The sequence below is a fragment of the Centruroides vittatus genome, unplaced genomic scaffold, assembly GCF_030686945.1.
Source record: "Centruroides vittatus isolate TY-2023 unplaced genomic scaffold, ASM3068694v2 scaffold_1152, whole genome shotgun sequence".
Classification (NCBI taxonomy): Eukaryota; Metazoa; Arthropoda; class Arachnida; order Scorpiones; family Buthidae; genus Centruroides; species Centruroides vittatus.
In genome coordinates, this window is record NW_027122670.1 from 3,495,001 (window position 1) to 3,516,572 (window position 21,572).

The 21,572-nt window shown below is 31.3% G+C and overlaps 1 protein-coding gene across 1 annotated transcript in view; it reads right to left on the minus strand.

Moving 5' to 3' along the window:
- The window catches only part of LOC136986574 (serine-rich adhesin for platelets-like), a 109,225-nt gene that overhangs the window by 34,364 nt on the left and 53,289 nt on the right, over positions 1 to 21,572 (minus strand). The window contains exons 5-8 of the mRNA XM_067284153.1: positions 20,215 to 20,437; positions 13,449 to 13,628; positions 4,217 to 4,429; positions 3 to 1,108 (exon numbers count right to left, since the gene is read on the minus strand). Coding sequence (XP_067140254.1) covers positions 3 to 1,108; positions 4,217 to 4,429; positions 13,449 to 13,628; positions 20,215 to 20,437 — 1,722 coding nt within the window. The remainder of the gene's footprint in view (positions 1 to 2; positions 1,109 to 4,216; positions 4,430 to 13,448; positions 13,629 to 20,214; positions 20,438 to 21,572) is intronic.

The following is a 21,572-nucleotide window of genomic DNA, read 5'->3' on the forward strand; positions in this document are numbered from 1 at the left end:
ACCTTAAAGGACGTAATCCAAAAAATGGTGGAGGCATTGCAAAAAATGCCGTTGGTGGAATCTGATCAAAAAATACTTCTCCGTGGCCATAAAATGCTGGTGTGCTTCTTCTGTGAAGATAAGCTTCTAATGGATGATACATTTCAAAAGCAGAATCAGGAAGTGGTGGTGATGGAAACTGGGCAGAATATTTCATTCCAGGTGAATATGGATGGGCATTATTTGCAGCTGTAAAACCATTTAAATCAGGTGAAATTAACTCTGGGGATAAATGCAATGGGAAAGTATTGGCCATTGGATGTGCTGTTAAGTGTTCTATAAAATCAGATGGCTGATGATTAAATGTTGTTGCTGTCTGATTTAGTGTTGCAATTTGTGGAACTTGATTATTAGTTGTGCTTGACATTCTCTCTATTGCACAATTTTCCATACCCTGATTACTTATATTTCTTGTAAGATCATTTGATAAAGAAACAATTGGTGATGACCCAGAATTTCTTACAGAATGATAATTTCTTGATATATGAGAATGTGGCTGAGATTGAACAGATCTATTTTGACTTGAATGTTTATTAAAAGATGCCATATTTCCAAGAGAAGACACTCTTGTAAGTTGATTGGCTCCACCACTATTACTGTTATTTGAAACATTTGTTTGAAAATGATTTGCAGTCAAATCTTCTTCTGTTAAATTTCTGTTTGTTGAAAATGACTTCTGATTAGCCTGATATCTACTGCTGAGATTCCGAGGAAAGTTTTGATAAGGATAAAGAACAGGTTGCTGAGTAGACTGAACATGACTATTATTGAGGGAGGATATTATATTTGTACTTCTAGTTGAGGCAGATGATGATACACTACTTAAATGACTAGCATTAGTAAAGGTAGTTTGTCCAACAGATATGTTATTTAAGATTGTTTGGTTTCTAGATGAAATCACATTATCTCCGGAAGATTCAAGGCAATGTGTGGAATTTAATGGAGGTTGAATTGGGCCAAAATTGGAACGTCCCACAAGAGCATTATTACTTCCTTTACCTTGCTGATTATTACTTATAAGTAGTGCAGAACAATTCTGTTTGGCATCATTTCTCCTATCTCTTTCAAGCTGGAAAAAAAAAATTATTTTAGGAAAAGTATTTATAGCTATTTATTAGCATTTTACAAATCATATATTTTTTTTTAATTAGTAAATAATGATTACATATCAGAAAACAAACAAAAATACATATATACTAACATGTATAATATATATTTACCACTTAAAAATTAAAAACAAATATAATGCATCTGAAAAATAAACTTTACGATGCAATATGAAAATTTCTAATTAAAAAAACAATTCATCATCATTTCTTTATTATAAAAATAAACAAATTTATTAAAAATTCACATGATAAAACACATTAATTATACTTTTTTGTTACCTATGAAACAAAACATTTAATATCTGCACATGAAGATATTAAACGTTTCATACAAAACAGGTAACAAATTAGCACTAGAGTCAGCACTTCATTACTTTAAAGGGCAATTAGCAGTAAAGTATTCCTACCCTGATTGTAAAAGATAACCTGTTTCTTTCCAATTACAAACTATTCCTGATATTAGATAATTTACAGCAAAGTGAAATTTGATAGGTTTACTTTATTGAATCAAACTACACTCTTTGTTGACTGCATTATATAAATAAACAACTCATACAACCTTTTAAACCACAGCCATTTTCATTACTGTGGTTTAAAAGGTTGTATGAGTTGTTTATGAATCAAACTACAATAAAATAAACATAAAACATGCATTTTCATTAATTCACTAGTATTTTACATTGTTAAAAAGTAAACAAAATGTGGAAATAAAAAATATAATTGTAATTTCTGATGTTCTGATAATTTCATAATTTTGGAATAAAAACTGATGTCAAATGCCACATGAATCTTCAAAGGCAGTCAACCTCATATGACTCCCACAGGATTAAGATTATTCATAATTTCATTAAATGAATCTAATATTTTTTGTATTCAAAAAGTTTAACTTCAAATATTAATAAAATTGAATCAATAGCTATAAGTACAGCAATCAAAATATTGATAATCCCGGTAAATAATTTAATAAAATTCAACAGATTTCGATCTTACACAAGATCGCTTCAAGACAACATTATAAATTGGAATGCAACAAATCTTGATTGTTGACCTGAAGCAGATCTTGTGTAAAATTGAAAACATTTGTTGAATTTACATTAAGTTATTTACTGAGATTATCAACATTTTGATTGGTGTACTTAGTTCAAATATTAAATTAATGAAACCCCCAAAAATATTAAATATTTTATTGACTGTTATAAAATATTTACTTATGTTACACATTTAAATACTTATAAATGAATAATTTTTTGATTTATAAAGTAATTAGCTGTTGTATCTGGCAATGCTCTGCTTATCATAAGAAAACATCAAACAGATTCGAAGACCACATTCTCTTGTTAGTTGGTGACTATTTAAGAGAAATATGTGGAAAGCAACCTCTGGTGAACAGTTAGAAAAATCAAGAAAGAACAAAGAAAGTTTTATGTACAAAAGTGAGCTACATGTTGAGGCTATTTCTTGACATATTTGCCCTGTAAATTCAGGCACTTGTCACAGTGTGAGGCAAATTTTTACATCTCTTCATCAAAAAAGGTTGCAGTTAGGGAGAACTTTCAAAAGTTTCAAAGACACTGTAAAACTAAAAAAAGTTGTATAGAGCAATTCAAAACAATCAGAGGAATGTCGACACTGGATGCTATATCTCTGCAAAACAATGCAGGCCTACACATAACTGCTTGTATAAAAGACATCATACAGCATTTGGGACCTGTTATGACACCAACTATAGCCCAGACCTTGTCCCATGATTTTCATGTTTTCTTGCAGATAAAGGTCTGTCTGGGAAAACAGCATTTCCACATAATTGTAAGATGGTGTAAATAACTGGTTCAGTTCCTAGGCAGCAACTTTCTTAGATGAGGAGATACAAAATCTCATTCCATACTAAGACAAGTGCTTGAATTCATAGGGTGATTATGTCAAGAAACAGCCTCAATCTTTAGCTAACTTTTGTACATAATAAAATTTTTCTTCCTCCTTTGTTTTTTCTAATTGTTCACTGGAAGTTGATTTCCAAATAACTCTCATATATTTGATAATTGTTTCCACCATAGTGTCAACAAATTTGATTAACAAATTTTCTTTTGACCTTTTTTTATTCCATCATATTTTACAGAAGTATTTTCAAAAATTAAAAATTTCTTTCATATGTCAAAAAAGAAATTCATAGAACAATCTGTAATAAAACAAGGTAATATATTTCAAGAGGCAATACTTGTATTTAAAAGAAACATTAAAAGTAGATGGGAAATAATATTAATAAGACATTTTAAAATACTTTCAAAGTATTCATAAATCATTAGGCTTTACATCAAAATCAATAAATTAAATTATTGATATGCAAGTGAAGGATCATTGATTAAAATGATAACATTACCACTTAACCATTTTAGGCCAACTGCACATCACTATTTCAATTAAATGTTCTTACTAATTAAATGGTTTTAGATACCCGACAAAACCTAAAAATCCAGCACAAAACATAAAACCATGAAACAGTATTTTCAGTAGTATTAAACAGCCATCATCAGGTTAAAAAGAACATTTGAAAGTTGAAAGCAAAACCAAATAGAATATTTCAAGTTATTTAAATTGTTTTATTAATTTACTATTTTCAAATTGGAAATAATACAGTTAATGTCATGTTCAGCTATGTATTCAGATACAGATTGGTCTGTAGGCAGTGGCATCACAAATTTGTTGTTAAGTGATCATAAAATAAATTTTTATGGTGATTTAAAAGAAGTTTGTGGATTTTTTTGCAAATTTTTCTATAAAATATGATAGAAGAATTTTTAGGAAAGTATATAAATACAAAAGTTGAAAAGAAAAAAAAAGAGAGAGAATGACAGAATTCAATGACAAAAACCCAAATACAAATGTCTCACACAGACAACTGTATCACAAACAAGCTTTCCATTTTATTTATATGATATTACATTTTGTTTCCTATTGATGAACTAGCATCAAAATATGCTCATTATTATATGTCAGTTACGAAAATTAAAATACTATCTAAAATACTTTTTGTAAAATTTTATTCTTATTTTAAAATGATGAAATCTTACCAGTTGTCTTCCAGATGAATCTACAAGTGGCACTTGTGAAAAGGATGATGATGATGATGACGACGATGATGTTAAAGATTGTGACTGATTGGTTGAATGGGAAGATTGGAGTGTGTGTGACAAGGGAAGAGATTGAGATTTTGCATTTGTAACCATTGTCAAAGCTTCACTTAATTGCTTACTAAAATCTTGATAACAATCAGCAACTAAAACCTTAAAAATAAACATAAAACTTCATTTAAAAACTAATTTCCAATTTTAAATAAAAATTTAATATTCTTAATATTTCATTAATTTTTGTAATTTTTTTCTCAATTAGGAGAAAATCATTCATATTTGTAAACTATACATAACAATTTTACTATTATATTTTAGATAGGGCGAATCAAAGTCCCTTGCACCCTTTTCATTCCGAAAGTACTAAACAGATATTAATCTCCAATACTTTTTGGGATAACTCTTGTATAATATCCTTATACAGTGCAATCATAAAGTCACTCCACAGTGGGACACATCCATATGGTTTGACTTGAGTGGTGATGTCATAACTTGTCACAGAGGATGTCATTCGTAAATGTCCTCTGTATCTCTGAATGATGCTATATAGAATAATCCTTACTTCCTCAGCAGATTTACCAATAATAATACACAAACACCTAATTACTTGCTGAGCTTGCTGATTTCTTTATTTTCAAACGTTTTCAACCTAGTTATTATAGGTCATCCTCAGGAAAAATTTATTCCATTTTCAAATTCGAATATATAGCCTTCGAATGCTCGTGATTACAACGTTTCGAAATTTTCAAAAATTTTAACGGTTTAAATAATAACAAATTAAACCAACTACAAACACATTAAAAACATTACTAATTAACAAACATAAAATAAATAAATAAATAAATAAATATTGTATCAAAAGTAGATTAAACTAGTTAAAGCTGCCATGTCCTTTCTACGGGTTTTTAAATCCCATTTCTTTTTCTATTACGTATTTCCATGCTGTTGGAAGATTATTTGCGTCTTTTGCATTTAAACATTTGTTTTCCACCTTACTCTTATATATTTCTACTTTCTCCATCCCTAATGCAATCGTCGGGGAATGGACTGCCTTTACTATTCTCGCTTCATCCCATTTTACGTTCGCTCCTTCCTCTTGCCCCATGATCGCCAAAATGGTGTTATTGTGCCCTTTTTTTACATCATATTTGTGTTCTTTTATACGTGTTGCCAAATTACGTCTAGTTACTCCAATATATTCTTTTGTTACCGCTAATTGCTCGTTCTCAAATGGAATCTTATAAACCCCCGCCTTATCCTGCATTCTCATTGCGTCCTTATCATTTCTAAGTAATCTGTATATGCTTGGTGCTCTTTTATAAATCATTTTTGTGCCTTTATATCTACATAACTCTTCTATCACTCCTTCCATTTTTCTGTCGTACGTGAACTTGCTGATCCGATCCTCTCTATTAAATTCTCTGTGTCTATGCTGCTTGTAACTCTTAATTAACCCTCCTATTACGCTCTCTTTATAACCCAACTGTTTTGCCACTTTTTTAATTCTGTCAATCTCCTTAATTTGATCTCGTACATCTGTGCAATATACGTACGCCCTTTTAATAAGCGCTTTAAACGCTGCCATCTTATATTTGAACGGATCATTAGACCACGCCGGTATATATAGGGGCGCAAGCGTTGGTTTTAAATATACTGAAGTTTGTATATCTCCCCTTCTAAATTTTATATTTATGTCCAGAAAAATCTGCTGAGGAAGTAAGGATTGTTTCAATGGCGGCACCGGCCAACATGTATAAGTTATACAGAAAGGTTGCGTTGAAACTAGTTAAGACTGGCTGCAAATTGAGGTTTCTTAAGGAATGTGCGGATAAAAAGGTATTTCCGATGTCCATACACAGAATTAGAGTACCGTTAGAATGCCACACGTTAAGAAAGAGGTTTCAGGAGGCATGTTTACGTAGGTCAATCAGACTTATGAAGAACAAAAAATATGGAATTTTAAATGAGTGCATTGATTTGGAAAACACAATATACCAAAGAAATCCAGAATGGTTAAAAGAGATCAACGGTAGAACAGTAAAGCTTACAGAAAGGGTTGAAAATACCTTGGAAAGGAAATATTGCAGAAAGATGGCATGGATTATAAAGAAACAGGCTCCCAAAGGGCAAATACGAGATATAAAGCCATACATCCTATGGGACCAGATTGAGGTACCAAAAGAGGTAGAGAAGGTGTTAAAGAATGGGCCCAATTATGTTCCTGGTGACAAAAGCGAATGGGAAACTGCAATAGCTGAACTGGAAAGAGGGATGACCGGCCTTAACGAGGTTGAAAGAGATTATTTCAGATGGAAAATGGCATTTAGAAAAAAGAAAGAGGAACTAAAAATGAAGGGAAAAGAAAGATTAAATATGAAGTTTACAAAGGAATGGATGGCAAGAGAGCAGCTAGTGTTAACAAAAGCGGATAAGACTAAACAAATGGTAATTATGAAAAGAGAAAGGTATAATGAAGCCATCAAGGATTATATTAGGAAGACGGAATGTGATATTGTGGATGAAAAGATTGTAACGGCAACGAACAACAAGGTTAAGCGGCTTGAAAGAACACCACTCTCAACGTACCTGCCATTCTTAAAAAGATCGCATAATCCTAACCCCCGAATGCCACGAATATTTGCGTTCGCGAAAACACATAAGGAGGGCAAGGAGATTCGGCCGGTAGTTGAAAAATGCAATGCACCAACCTTTATACTGGAGAAGAGATTAAAAAAGTACATATATGAGGAGATGGTGGAAAATATGTATGTAGCGAATGATCCGAATAAGGTAGTAAAGGAGTTGCAGGAGTTGGCTTTAATGAACGATGAGGTGGGGACGGTAATGGATTATGAAAGCATGTACCCGTCCGTGAATCTAACATCATGCTTCAATGCCCTTACTGAATTTTTGATAGAGCATAATCCAGGGTTGGCGGCGCATGTTGAGGACTTGAATGGACTTGCGGATTTGATGTGCTATCAATCATTTTTTGGATTTGATGGGGTGACATACAAGCAAAAGAAAGGTGTCCCGATGGGAAGTCCCATGTCGGGACTCCTATGCGAGTTAGTAGTACGTCAACTAGAAAAAGATATCCTAAGATCATTTGAGGAGTACATTGTAATGTACAAAAGATATGTGGATGACGTATTGATAATTTGGAAAGATGAACGAAAGATTGGAGATTTTTTAATTGCTATGAATGACAATCCGCATGGGTTACAGCTAAAAATGGAACAAAAAAGCCGTACGCAGCTCCATTTTCTGGACATAAATATAAAATTTAGAAGGGGAGATATACAAACTTCAGTATATTTAAAACCAACGCTTGCGCCCCTATATATACCGGCGTGGTCTAATGATCCGTTCAAATATAAGATGGCAGCGTTTAAAGCGCTTATTAAAAGGGCGTACGTATATTGCACAGATGTACGAGATCAAATTAAGGAGATTGACAGAATTAAAAAAGTGGCAAAACAGTTGGGTTATAAAGAGAGCGTAATAGGAGGGTTAATTAAGAGTTACAAGCAGCATAGACACAGAGAATTTAATAGAGAGGATCGGATCAGCAAGTTCACGTACGACAGAAAAATGGAAGGAGTGATAGAAGAGTTATGTAGATATAAAGGCACAAAAATGATTTATAAAAGAGCACCAAGCATATACAGATTACTTAGAAATGATAAGGACGCAATGAGAATGCAGGATAAGGCGGGGGTTTATAAGATTCCATTTGAGAACGAGCAATTAGCGGTAACAAAAGAATATATTGGAGTAACTAGACGTAATTTGGCAACACGTATAAAAGAACACAAATATGATGTAAAAAAAGGGCACAATAACACCATTTTGGCGATCATGGGGCAAGAGGAAGGAGCGAACGTAAAATGGGATGAAGCGAGAATAGTAAAGGCAGTCCATTCCCCGACGATTGCATTAGGGATGGAGAAAGTAGAAATATATAAGAGTAAGGTGGAAAACAAATGTTTAAATGCAAAAGACGCAAATAATCTTCCAACAGCATGGAAATACGTAATAGAAAAAGAAATGGGATTTAAAAACCCGTAGAAAGGACATGGCAGCTTTAACTAGTTTAATCTACTTTTGATACAATATTTATTTATTTATTTATTTATTTTATGTTTGTTAATTAGTAATGTTTTTAATGTGTTTGTAGTTGGTTTAATTTGTTATTATTTAAACCGTTAAAATTTTTGAAAATTTCGAAACGTTGTAATCACGAGCATTCGAAGGCTATATATTCGAATTTGAAAATGGAATAAATTTTTCCTGAGGATGACCTATAATAACTAGGTTGAAAACGTTTGAAAATAAAGAAATCAGCAAGCTCAGCAAGTAATTAGGTGTTTGTGTATTATTATTGATGCTATATAGTTTCTCATCTTGCTCATCATCAAACAAAGAGTTTTTCTCATGCAGAAGAGTCTGGTTGTGTCTTGGAAATGGAAGACATTTCTAGCACCTCATGTAATGAAATCAAAAATGAATTTTGTGTATGTGATTTTCTGTGTATATGAGGGAAAAACCATATAAGAGCGATTATCCCAAAACTGGGTGTGCATTAAACAAAAGTTTATTAAAATCCATGGTGACTCTTTTGACATGCAGTCTGTCTGTGATGTCACTTCTTCATTCCTGGAAGCTCCTCCTGTTTCTCCACCCACCTCAAAGCAACTTTATGAGTGCCCTGCATTTTATATAGTAATGAGATAATATGTTAATAAAATTATCTCATTGATTCAAATACTAAATTTGAAAGATCAAATATAATTAAATATTTCTGCTAGTAATAAAATTATAATTTTCCTTACATACAAACCTTTATATTAAACTCAAATTCACCAAATAATAATTAAACACAATATCTTAAAATACACTTCCCTAAAACTGAAACTTGGATCCATGTTCAGCAAAGTCAACCTAAGTAGTTTTCAGCAATGCAATAGATGATTTACAAGTGTTTTCGACTATATTCACTAGTCTGCTTCATATCTAACTGGAACTAATAGAACTTAAGACATCAGGACTAATGAATGTAGTTGAAAACATTTGTAAATCATCTACTTGACTGCTGGAAAAGTACTTAGGTTGACTTTATTGAAAACAAGTAACTTGATCAAAACTTTAAACATAGCTTTTTTTTTTTTTTTTAACTTTTTTGCATGTTGCAAATAAAAGTTCTGTTTACAATTTACTATAAGTAGTGTATAACTAGAAAATTACTACTGTAATTTCACAATTCTTGTAAATACATAAAAATCTGAAAATAAATCTACATTATTATACAGGAGATAATTGATAAATAAGGTCTATTTCCACGGAATTCCACAAAGTTTGGGAATAAAAATAAGACTAGCCATGTAATACAAGAAAAATTCACTTGTTTTACCAAACTCATACTTAAATCGCCAAAAGAGTCATTCTCTTTCATCATTAATTTTTTATTAATGTAGAGAAAACTAGTATTAAAATGAAAAATCTTTTTAACATTGTTCAAAATTATCTTTTTGAGAAGTTACATAGTTTTAGTAGTAAATCATTTAAATTTGTTGATACCAATTCCTATCAAATAAATAAGAATATAGAGGCATTATGAAATTTTCCTCTCAATTTTTGGGAATGTTTGGGAGTTCTGGGAAGTAAATCACAGAAATGAAAATAAAGACGACTTAATTCTACAAAAAACACTTTGCCAAATATTCTTAATTACAGTATTACTGAAGAGTAAAATTATAAATTGTCTGTAGCAAGAATAACTTCATTTTACCAGTATATATTTGGTTTCTTGTTACTCAGTCATCTGAAATTTATTTCATTATCTATTATTAGACATTCCTAGAACTTTGGTCATAATGAAGATTTCCATGACTGTTCCAAAGCCTTACAAACTATTTAACCCTTTATATATCCTGATGGTACTTCATAGTATCATCAGGATATATAAAGGGTTAAATAACTTGTAAGACTTTGGAACAGCCATTGATTTCTTTATGCTCTCATATTAATATTGTAAGCAACCTGCTTCTGTTGTTACTGTAAAGTATCTGCTCTTTGTAGTTTGAGCAAGGTCACAAGTGGACAGTGTCCAGATTTCAATCTTCTCATTGTAAACAACAGAATTTGTGGTTTATTTTTGTGAATATAGCCATTTTGTTCAGACTGTAAACATAATTTTTTTTGTGTGTATTTTTATTATCAATCCATTGCTATAATATTATTTATTAAATTACTTGAAATTAGAAAAGTGTACTATTACAAACATTTCAAAAATGTACACCATAACTTTTATTTTTTTGAAGAACTCTTATAAGACCTTTTGGTTCTGGTAAGATCCTCAGATACTGTACTTGATGATTCAGAAAAATTCTTATATCAAGTTCATGTTTCAGATATTTATTTTGTGTATTTATTGAAGTATTATTATATTACAGACTTTTCCAGTGCATCAAAAATTCTATTTCAGAAATTATGATATAATATCAATTGCTTTAGAAAAACTTTTTTCTGGTGATTAAAGACACACCAGTGGAAAGCAGAATTCAGATAAGAAAGATGAAATGAATGCTGGTCTATTGTTGCAAATGAAATGGTCGATTTTTGCTTCTGACTTTGAACATTTATTAATTTAATTTAAAATTTACATATTCAATCAAAACTGTCTCTCCACCAACGTTAATACACTTTTCCCATAGCAACAGAAATGCATTAATGACAATTTGATAGAAATCATAAGAATGAGAAGCCAAAAAAGCCATTAAAGGTACTTTTTATTGCATCCTCTTTCTTGAAGGCTATCCTTGCCAAAAATCTGTCCAATGTATAAAAAAGTGATAGTCTGTCAACAAAAAGTTTGGGGAATAAGGTGGATGGGGAAGAATTTCATTTGAATACTTTCATTTTTGTCATGAATAATTAAAGAACTGCAGACCTCCAAATGATGCTCCTTATCTCTCTCATTGAGTTTGTGTGATACCCATTTGTTGAGCTTCTTGACTTTCCTTAAAAATGTTTAGATGTTGAGAAATGTTTGAATAATGTCCAGCATGTTCAACCTTTCCGCAATTTCTCGAACAGTCAAGTGATGTTCTAATTTGACGATGATCTTCAATTCTGATTTCTGAGATTTTTATTCCCAAAATGAAATTTTTTGAAGCAATGTCTGGTGGCCTGCTCATTCAGAGAACCTTCGCCAAAATTTTTATTGGTATTTTGGGGTTGCTTCAGCTGCATTATGTTCCTGCTTATACTCAAAAAAGAAAATTATTCAATTTTCTTTTTTTTCCATGAAATCAGAAAAAGTACTCTTAAACATGTGGAACTCACAATATAAATGACATTACATTTTTAAATTTACATATTATATGTGTGCTTTTCCAATTGCAAACATACAGCACTGTTCACATGGAAAAAGTCTCACTGAAAAGTTTAAATTTTAAAAACAGCCATTTCATATGTAACAACCCAATACTATAGAGAAGCAATACTGCATCATTTGATGACACACTATTATTATTATAAGCCTTACAAACTAAGAAACAAACAAGAACAGAAAATGTCATTATCTAATTTTGTTTGCATACTTTATTGATTGACAAAATAACACACACTTCACATTGGGAATGATAATGATGAGAAATAATAGTAAAACAGCATTAAAATTCACATATTTTTAACACCATTTTACTGTTGTTTCTCATCATATTTCATTGATACTTTTACCTAACTTGCAACAAAGTTTGTTTACTCTTTATTTCATCATGACAGCTAATAACAAAAATTTAAGTAATATAACTTGCACACAAACATCATTATTATACGAATGAGATTGGGAATAAATTAATAATTTCATCAGTTATCATGAATATGTTAAATTTTGATCCAATATGCTTTCAAATGCTTGTATTAGATTCAATCTTGGAAGTTAATTGCAAAATGAGCAATTATTTATTATGACATCATCACAATGCCAGGATAAAATTTTTAATCATCCAGATTAGAAGTTCATATATAGTTAATTGGGGTCCTGGCCCCTAAGCTTTCCATATCTGGTCTGGATTAAAGTGGCATCTTGCCCCTGTACAACATACTTCTAATAACAATTGAATCACTCATCTAACTAACTCTGTTTTTGAGAAAATTTTGAATTGAAATCATGTAATTTCTGATCCAAACCAGATGTTCATATATAGCTAATTGGGGCTTATGGTCCTAAGTTTCCCATATGTAGTCTCAATTTTTATCTAGCTAACTCCATTCTCAAGATTAACAAAGGACATACAGATGACAGTGGAAATGTATAAGTCCACAATTTGAAAATTGCAATCAAATCATACACAGTGTGATCCAGTGTATGAGTACTCAATATACAAGCATTTGATACAACAAGCTATTTTCTTTTATCTTTATTGATTTATAAGATGAAATATTCAATATAGTAAATGCTGACCAATATTTATGAAAACAAAACATTCTAATCGTGAGTGCAACTAGATTGACATTCCAATATACTCTGATTAGATGGCTCGTAGATTTCAGTTAACATTTTCTTTGTTTCATTCATATTGTGAATTTATTTGCTAGGGATAGTACCATTCATTCTAATGTAACAATAGATGTACAATTTAGTGAACTTAACTCTACATTATAGATCCTTCTATTAATTAAAAAAATAATTTTGTTTTACAATATTTCACTTGTTTTCTGCTTATGTATTTTATCTTGCCCAACTTTGTCTTCTGACCAAAAAAATGTTGGATAACTTACATATTTGCTTCTCTTATATCATACTAATTTTTCTCATTTTATGTTAGTTCCTTTTATATCAGTGAATAATCTAATCAAAAATGTTTCATTTTATTTAGAATCATTGACTAATATTAAAATTGCTACAAAGCACCTGTTTGAAAAATATAATTAGAATTATGCTGTAATGAGATTCAAAACTTTAACTGAGAGAAATAATAGATAAATTTACCCTTTATATAGTTTATAAAATTTCAATTTAAAACCTAACACCTAACTCTACTTAACATTTAATAATGCAAATTTAACAAAGATTTTATGAAGCTATACAGTAAAAATCTCAAATTTTGATTATTGAAAGAAAAATTATATTTTTAAAATACAATCTTTTTATAAAAATTATTATTACCTGCTGTTCTAACTGACTGCACAAAGATCCACCAACCATATCCTGCAAATTAAATTCTGTTGCTTCAAAAAAAGATGAATCAGCTCGATTAACGGGTACTGTTTGCTGATTATACTGCTGATCTACACAGTTTTTTTTATCTTGTTGTTGTTGTTGTAGATATGCATTCCGATGATCTTCCTATTGGAAACAGGTTTTTTTAAATATACAGTCAAACTTGTTTTTGTGTGGTGGATAGGAACCTCATAAAAAAAATGCATTAAAAAAAAAAAAAAATCGCACGAAACTTCACGAGTGGCTATAAAAAATAGTTTTCGCAACACAATTAAAAAAATATTTTTTTTTTATGCGGTGAATAGGGACCGCATAAAAAAAGTCTCACGTAGAAAATAACTCAAAACCTTACAAAATAACTAGGAATTGCTTTTTTAACTCCTTGGGCCTTTTTCTGCAATCCCTAATGGGAAAAAATCCTCTAAGAATTTTATTTTTTACATTAATTAATTATTTCCACTTAAATACCAATCTAACATTAAAAAGTTAAAAATAATCCTTAAAAAATGATTTTATTTGATAAATATAGCTGCAGGAAGTGTTATTTCATTTAACAAGGCTTGAAATTTCACACTTGCAGTCTAAAGCTGGAGGGGAGCTAACTTATGGCATCTGTTCAAATATAACATAATATTTATGATTTTTATGCTATTAAAATAAGAGGGGACCAAAAAAAAAAGATATGAGAAAAAAATGTTACTGAATAAAAAATGAAAAAACCTGCTGATGTCATAGAAAACATCCAATAGAGTTTTAAAAAATTTTACAGGAGTCAATTATGTCCCAATTTGATTGAAATTTTCATATACTGCACAAAAAAAAAAAAAAATCGCACAGAAAAAGACAGCACAAAAACAGGTTTGACTGTATATATATACACACACACCATATACAGTAAATATCATATATTGGTAATATTAAGACAAATAAGTGATACCTGACTGTTAATCATAAAACTATAATTATTCTTACTGATAGCATATTGATTTATATATAAGTCAAAATTTTACTATAAAACTACAGGTATGCAGCACTTAAGTTGTATTCACCAACAATTTTTAAATTAAAAGTTTTATAATCAGATTTCAAGCTGATAACTCTACATTAAGACTTACTTTACTTTTTACATTCATCAACTTGATTTTGAGGATTTCATAATCTAACACTGGATTATAAAATTCTCAAATTAAAATGAAGTACTATGTTACAAGCTCTCTAATTTGTCCAAGTGAATTGTGATGTTTATGCACGAATTGCCATGCATAAACTAAACACATGATTTTAAAGCTTAGTAAATGATAGATTCCAACAGTGAAATAAACTACACTTACTTTTTTAATACAATGGGAAATTTCAGGTAAGACATAACATTTCCTCCTGAATAACAATTAAATCTGAATAAAATACATAAAATAAACTTAAAAAGAAAATATAACAATAAAACAATTTAACAGACATGTAAAAGTAGTATGAATGTTAAAAATGATAAAGAATGCATTTATAAGTATATTTATATCATGTAAAATCTTCATTCGGTAGATATTTGATGTTATTCATGTTACATGAAATGAAGTAAAAGTAAAATCTTTGTGAATGGATAGCTGGTAAAAAAGAATAAATACATGATGGATTATATAAGTTTCACTGGGGATACTCTTAAGCAGAACCAATCCAATAGACATAATTGTTAAGGTATTTATAGTAAAATAACTGATTAAAGTACAGTAAGACCCTGCATAACACTGCCTCATTTAGTGTTGATTTGATATAACAGTCTGCTTGAAGTGTAAAAAAGCTACAAATTTATGGTGATTCAAATTATCGGTACATTTCATTGTTTCATATATAATACAATTATTTTCAAACACAAACCAATCAACAAAAAGTGTCACTTCAACATAGATTTAAGGAAAGTACAATGCTATGTTTGTTTGATGAAATTTTGAAAAATATGACATCATGGATGCCATAGACAATATCAACTTCGCTTGGCAAGAATTAACTGATAAATGCATGAATGAAGCGTGGAAGAAGTTATGGCTGAAGATATCCAAGAATTCTCAACAAGAACAATCTATCACTGTATCATTAGGTTGACCAAGTTGTCAATCTAATCAATACAGCAGGACAAGGAGATGTAGACAAGCAGGATATTGAGGAGTTACTGCAGGTTTCTGGCGAGAGCCTTACCAACGATGACCTTCAAGAACTGGAAGAACAAGGAATTCATGTAGAACTGGAAAACAGTGATTGTGAAAACAAAGAACCTAAAACATTTCTCTACAGATTTCCTTAAAAAAAGTTTGGTAACGATAACTGAAATCGTTGATCAAATCGTAGTGAATAAGAGGTGGGTAAACCCCCCCATATATTTTATATATTATTATTAATTTTTTTGGTATGGTAACATTTATACCTTTCCAACTAACCCTTTCATTTCCCACTGTTAAACCCACTAAACGGAAAAATAATTACTTTATGGTGTGTTTTGGGCTAGTGGAGTCCCCGTACTGAGAAAGGGGGCATAAGGATGATTTTTTGCCATTCTGAGTCAAGACTGCGAGACGAGAAGCATGTGGTGAGAAAGAGACGAGTGAGATGAGTGTCAACAAGAAAGGAACAGGAGAGAGAGGTTCAGTAAATGGAGATTCAAAGGAATTGTGTAAAAGGACTAGAACGATCAAGATATAAAGGAGGTTTCATAATTGGATATTCCGTCCCACCAAAAGGTTTCCATGTGGTCAGGTTGTATCCTCAATTAATTGTGATAGACTTCACAAATCGCCCAACTCGCCAAACAAAGAAAAGGGATCCCCTTCTAACATAACTTTTCTATATTCTTTCTTTAATCTAAGTAACAGTAGTTGTAGAATAATTTAAGTGAGTTTTAATTAGTATTATGAGACAATTCAAACGGATTGTGAACTGGTCAGTTTCGGGACTCGCACGTGTAACCAGATCTACAAACATTGTGAACAAGGAGAAATAAACGGTTTAAATTCTGTAATTTAAGTTGACTGAAAATAAATAGTTACCATTATCGTTTTATTTGAAATACTTGTTAATCCGTGGTGTATTATTTATATAATGTGGTTCTCATTAACCCGTCACACCACAAATGATCCAGATTTTGAAATGAGTGCAAAAACAAGACGAGGTGTTTTGGATGCAATCTCCTGCTACCGACATTTGCTTAAGGAAAGAAAAAGAAAGTGACAAATGAAACTGCACAACTTTATCACAAAAAACAAGAATTTCAGAAGAGCCAGGACCTTCATCGCAAAAATGAACTTTATATTTCTGTGTGCATAGGTTTGTGTTATTTAACATATATTATTATGCAAATTAATGGTGTTAAATTATGCAAATTAGGGATGTGGCCACAAAGGTTAGGAGCTGTGTTGGAGTGTCCCGGTGCCTCAAGGTGGGAGTTGGTTTACATCAGGGGTCAGCACTGAGCCCCTTCTTGTTTAACATGCTGATGGAGGTGATCACGGACGGGGTCAGAGAAGAGGCGCCTTGGACCATGTTGTATGCAGATGATATCGTTCTGTGCGCCGAGACTAAAGAGGAGCTGAGGGTTAAATTGGAAAGGTGGTTGGGCACGTTGGAAGGGAGGGGCTTGAGGGTGAGTAGGAGTAAAACAGTGTATATGTGTAGTGGGGAGGTGGATGGTGCCCGGGAGAGGGATCTGGAGTTGAGGGGAGACGTATTTCGCAGAGTCAATACCTTTAAGTACCTGGGGTCAACTGTGGCGGAGGATGGAGGTGTGGATAAGGAGGTGACAGGCAGGATTCAGGCTGGCTGGAGGAATTGGAGGGATATGTCAGGTGTGTTATGTGATAAGAGGGTGCCGCTTAGGTTGAAAGGGAAAGTTTATCGGGTGGTGGTGAGACCAGCTATGCTGTATGCTATTGAGACTGTGAGCTTGAGGAAAACCCATGTCAAAAGGATGGAGGTGGCGGAGATGAGGATGCTCCGCTGGATGTGTGGGGTTACGAGAAGGGATCACATTCGAAATGAATGTGTGAGGGGGACTGTGAAAGTTACGAACATAGAAGCAAAGATACAGGAGGCAAGGTTGAAGTGGTTTGGTCATGTGGTACGAAGAGAAGAAGAGTATGTGGGAAGAAGGGTTATGCAGATGTCAGTGAGGGGGAGGAGGAGGCGGGGACGACCGCGGAGACGGTGGATGGATCTTGTGGCGGAGGACTTGAGAGGGAGGCATCTGAATGTGGAGGCAGCCCAAGACAGGGAGCAGTGGAGGCGACTCATCAGAAACAGCGACCCTACATAGAGTGGGAAAAGCTGAGGAAGAAGAAGAAGATTATGCAAATTAATATAAAAATAACTTAAAATTAAAGTAAAATCTGTTTATGTTTGGTCGCATGCTCTCTTTCCCTATTTACTCTGTGTTGAAGTGATCTCGTTTAGTGCTTTGTTGTCTAGGAACGCATCCCCCGCATTAAGCATGGTCTTACTGTATTTAATGTGTTCTTTAATTGGGAAGATCCAATTTATACTATACCTAAACCAGTGTGCAAAACTTAAGCAACAATTGTTTTTTGCCATAACCCTGCAAGAAATCACCTAGGAGATATGATATTCAGAATTCAGAGACAGTATTTTGTACTTAAAGGATGAAGAAAGCATACTAGTACAAAAATGAATAGAACACATACAGTATGGAATTAAAGCCTCCTTCTTATTGTAATCTTGCAGTCTGTGCACTTACTGCACATGTTCTACATGCTCTCATGTCTCCTGTGATGTCTTTTTCCTGAATACGAATCAGCTTTCTACTGAGTTGGGTGTTTATTTACTGATTGCAACAAGCCCTTTTCTACAATTTTATGGCTGTCTGCTTAAAAATTACATTGTTGCTTAAGTTTTGCACACCAATGTAATTAGAATTACTTGCAAAATATAAAAATATGTTAGAAAATAAAAAACTAATGTAATAAATATAGATATAAAATATAATAATCTCCCAGGAATTATAACACCATAAAATAGTAAGCATCCGTTATTTTATTACAGAAACTTAAAAACTAAAGCAAATAAAAACTGAATGGAGAGTAAAAATTTTTAAACTGAAAATCCTATGATAAATGTAAACAATTAGAGCATTGCTTATTTTCAACTTGTCAGTGCTAAAATCTTCATAAAAATAAAACAATGGACATGTTCTATTTTATAAAAAAACTCAAATAGTGCATGCTTTAATTTGTTGTAATTTGAGAATTAACTTATTGATATTGGCAAGTTAAATCTAGAATTAATGGACAGTAAGTACTAATTTTAACAGAACTCACGATTTAAATCAATGATTCTCAAACTTTTTCGATCTACTGCCCCCTTTGTTCCATTAAGTTATATATAACCAACCCCCCCAACTGTGCCCCAATGCCCCTAACTCATTTTCCTTTGTGTGAGAAAGGTTTGGAAAGATTCTTAGGTAAACTTTTCTATGAATCTCACACTTTATGTCCTTACCATACATTGTTCTCAACATCTGGAAACCATTAAACACAATGTTTCTTCTTACCTGTTTAACAGAAGAAAGGCTGTCAGTGACCCCCAACCTTTTCCTATGGTCACCATTCAGAACCTGTCTCCAGCACCCCCCTGCCACCCACTTGCTTCTTTTCACCCCCTAGATTTACTCACCACCCACAGGGGAGCAGTAACGCCCACTTTGAGAACCAGTGATTTAAATCTTACTCTAGATTTAACCCAAGATGGTGAATACAACCATTAATGACGTAGGCCCAATAAGATTATAATGGAGCTAAAAATTGCATAGCTTCTTCTATCTTTTCTATGTTAGATATGTTTAGATACATGAACACTTACCACTGTGTTACAATTATGCTATAGTACATATAGTCTATATGAGTAGTAGCTTATATCATATAGGTTTATGTATGTTATGACGTTTGCTTAATGATAAAGTTGCTTAAAAACATATCTTTTGGAATGTTTCCCAGTCATTAAGCGACACATACCTGTAATACAATTTACATTTTAATACTTAAAAGTTATATCTCCATTTTCTTTTTCATTTCCTTATATAATATAAGGAAATGAAAAAGAAAATGGAGATATAACTTTTAAGTATTAACTTATTTGTCAAATCAATTAACTCTACAAAACAAAGAGAAGAGAAACTGTTAATATAAATTATTTTAAAAAATTCCTTTAAATTTTAAATTTAAGTAATTCATTGTAAGATATACTAAAGCCTAGCTTTAATGTAACAGCATATAAAATACATCCTACAATGAATTACTTAATTACAAATAATTTTATATGTAACATTAGTGCTATACTTCAATGTAACAACATATAAAATTGGTTTCACAAAACATTAAAAATAACAACAATTATTCCAAATTTTTTTTAAACAACCTAAAATTTTCAGCTTTTTTTCAGTAACTTACACGCAAGAAACTCTTATTGATACAGGATTTATTAATGGTTTTTTTTATTAATAAAGCCTATATCAATAAGAGTTCCTTGTGTGATAAGTTATTGAAAAAAAGCCAAAAACTTCAGGTTTTTTTTTAAAAAAAATCCATAGAAACCAATTTACGGAATGAGCAATTATTCCAAAGATATACTAAAGACATTAATTCTAAATTATTTAATAAATATTAAATAAAATGTTGAAATTAAATGTTAAGATAATAATTGATTTTTAATCACTGACCTGTGTATTGTATAGTTTATTTTTTCCTTGATATACTGTTACATCATTTTCTGTATTGAAAAATGGTTCATAATAATCATTTGTAAAATTCCTAAAATTTCCACTTTTGTCACCAGATCCAGTATCACCATAATTCAGAGTATTCTGAATACCAAAATTTTGTGAAACTCTTTTCTTTCCTACATTATAATTTCCTCCTGACCACATATTGTTGTATGGAAAACTTTAAAAGAAAAACAACAATAATTATTATTTTGCATAAAATGTCAATAACATACACAATTCAATTATCAAATGAAGATAATAAAAGTAAAGAGTACATTAATATATTTTATTTTTGAATATTTTTGTGTCATTTTTATATAGTATCTGTATCTTCTAATGTTAAATTCATATTAATTAATATATAGAATCAATATCATTAGCTACACTCTGTTTCACCAAAAAATGCAGCTCTCCAAAACATATGATGTCACTCTGAAAGCTTCTCATTGGTTACTAGGCACTGTTCATTTCACATTAACCAAAGAAAAGTCCTGCTGATTTTAACATTCAAAAATTATTATTATGACATCTCCTTCCTTACTAAACAAGATTAAAGAAATACACAAAGTTTACTTCCTTTTAAACAAATTTTACTATCTCCCTTACACTAATAATGCCAATGTTGCAAGGGTCTGACTGGGACTGCCCAATTTCAAAAAGAGTTAAGTATTTTGACCAAATTTTAACTTACAAAATATTTTAGTGGCATCATAAACAATTACTGGCCTCATGATGAAAGTTCATTCTAGAATAACTAGAGCACAATCCTGTTTATATACCCCTTTTTATCGCTTAGCATTAAGTCACAGATCCATCAATCATATGTCATCCATCAAAAATCACCTTCATCAAAACTTTATAAAATATAAAAATCTTTGTGAATGCTTTATTTGTAATGTATGATCTTCATTTCCTTTTATCATTTGTTTATTTCTCTCTAAAAATTTTTAAAATTTGTTTTTTTTTTTTTAGAATTGTTATTTTTGATTTTATTGTATTTTGGGGTAAATTATATTATTCAGGGGGTGAAAATTCTTTGTCAACTGACAGTTCCAATTATATGTAAAACAAATAAATAAATAATAACTTTAGTAACCTATAAATAAGACACAATTTCTTAAATGAAATGGAAAAGGGATAAATTCAAGAATTTGACCATGAAAAATCTAGAACAATTCTCACACATGCATCACCATTACTGTTAAATGCTTTCTCAATAAGATAATGCCACATTTCTTAATGTTTTATCTGGCTGTATTTTCTCTCCTTATGTTTGTTTCTTTTACATATATTTTAAGACAAGCTTGAATTTA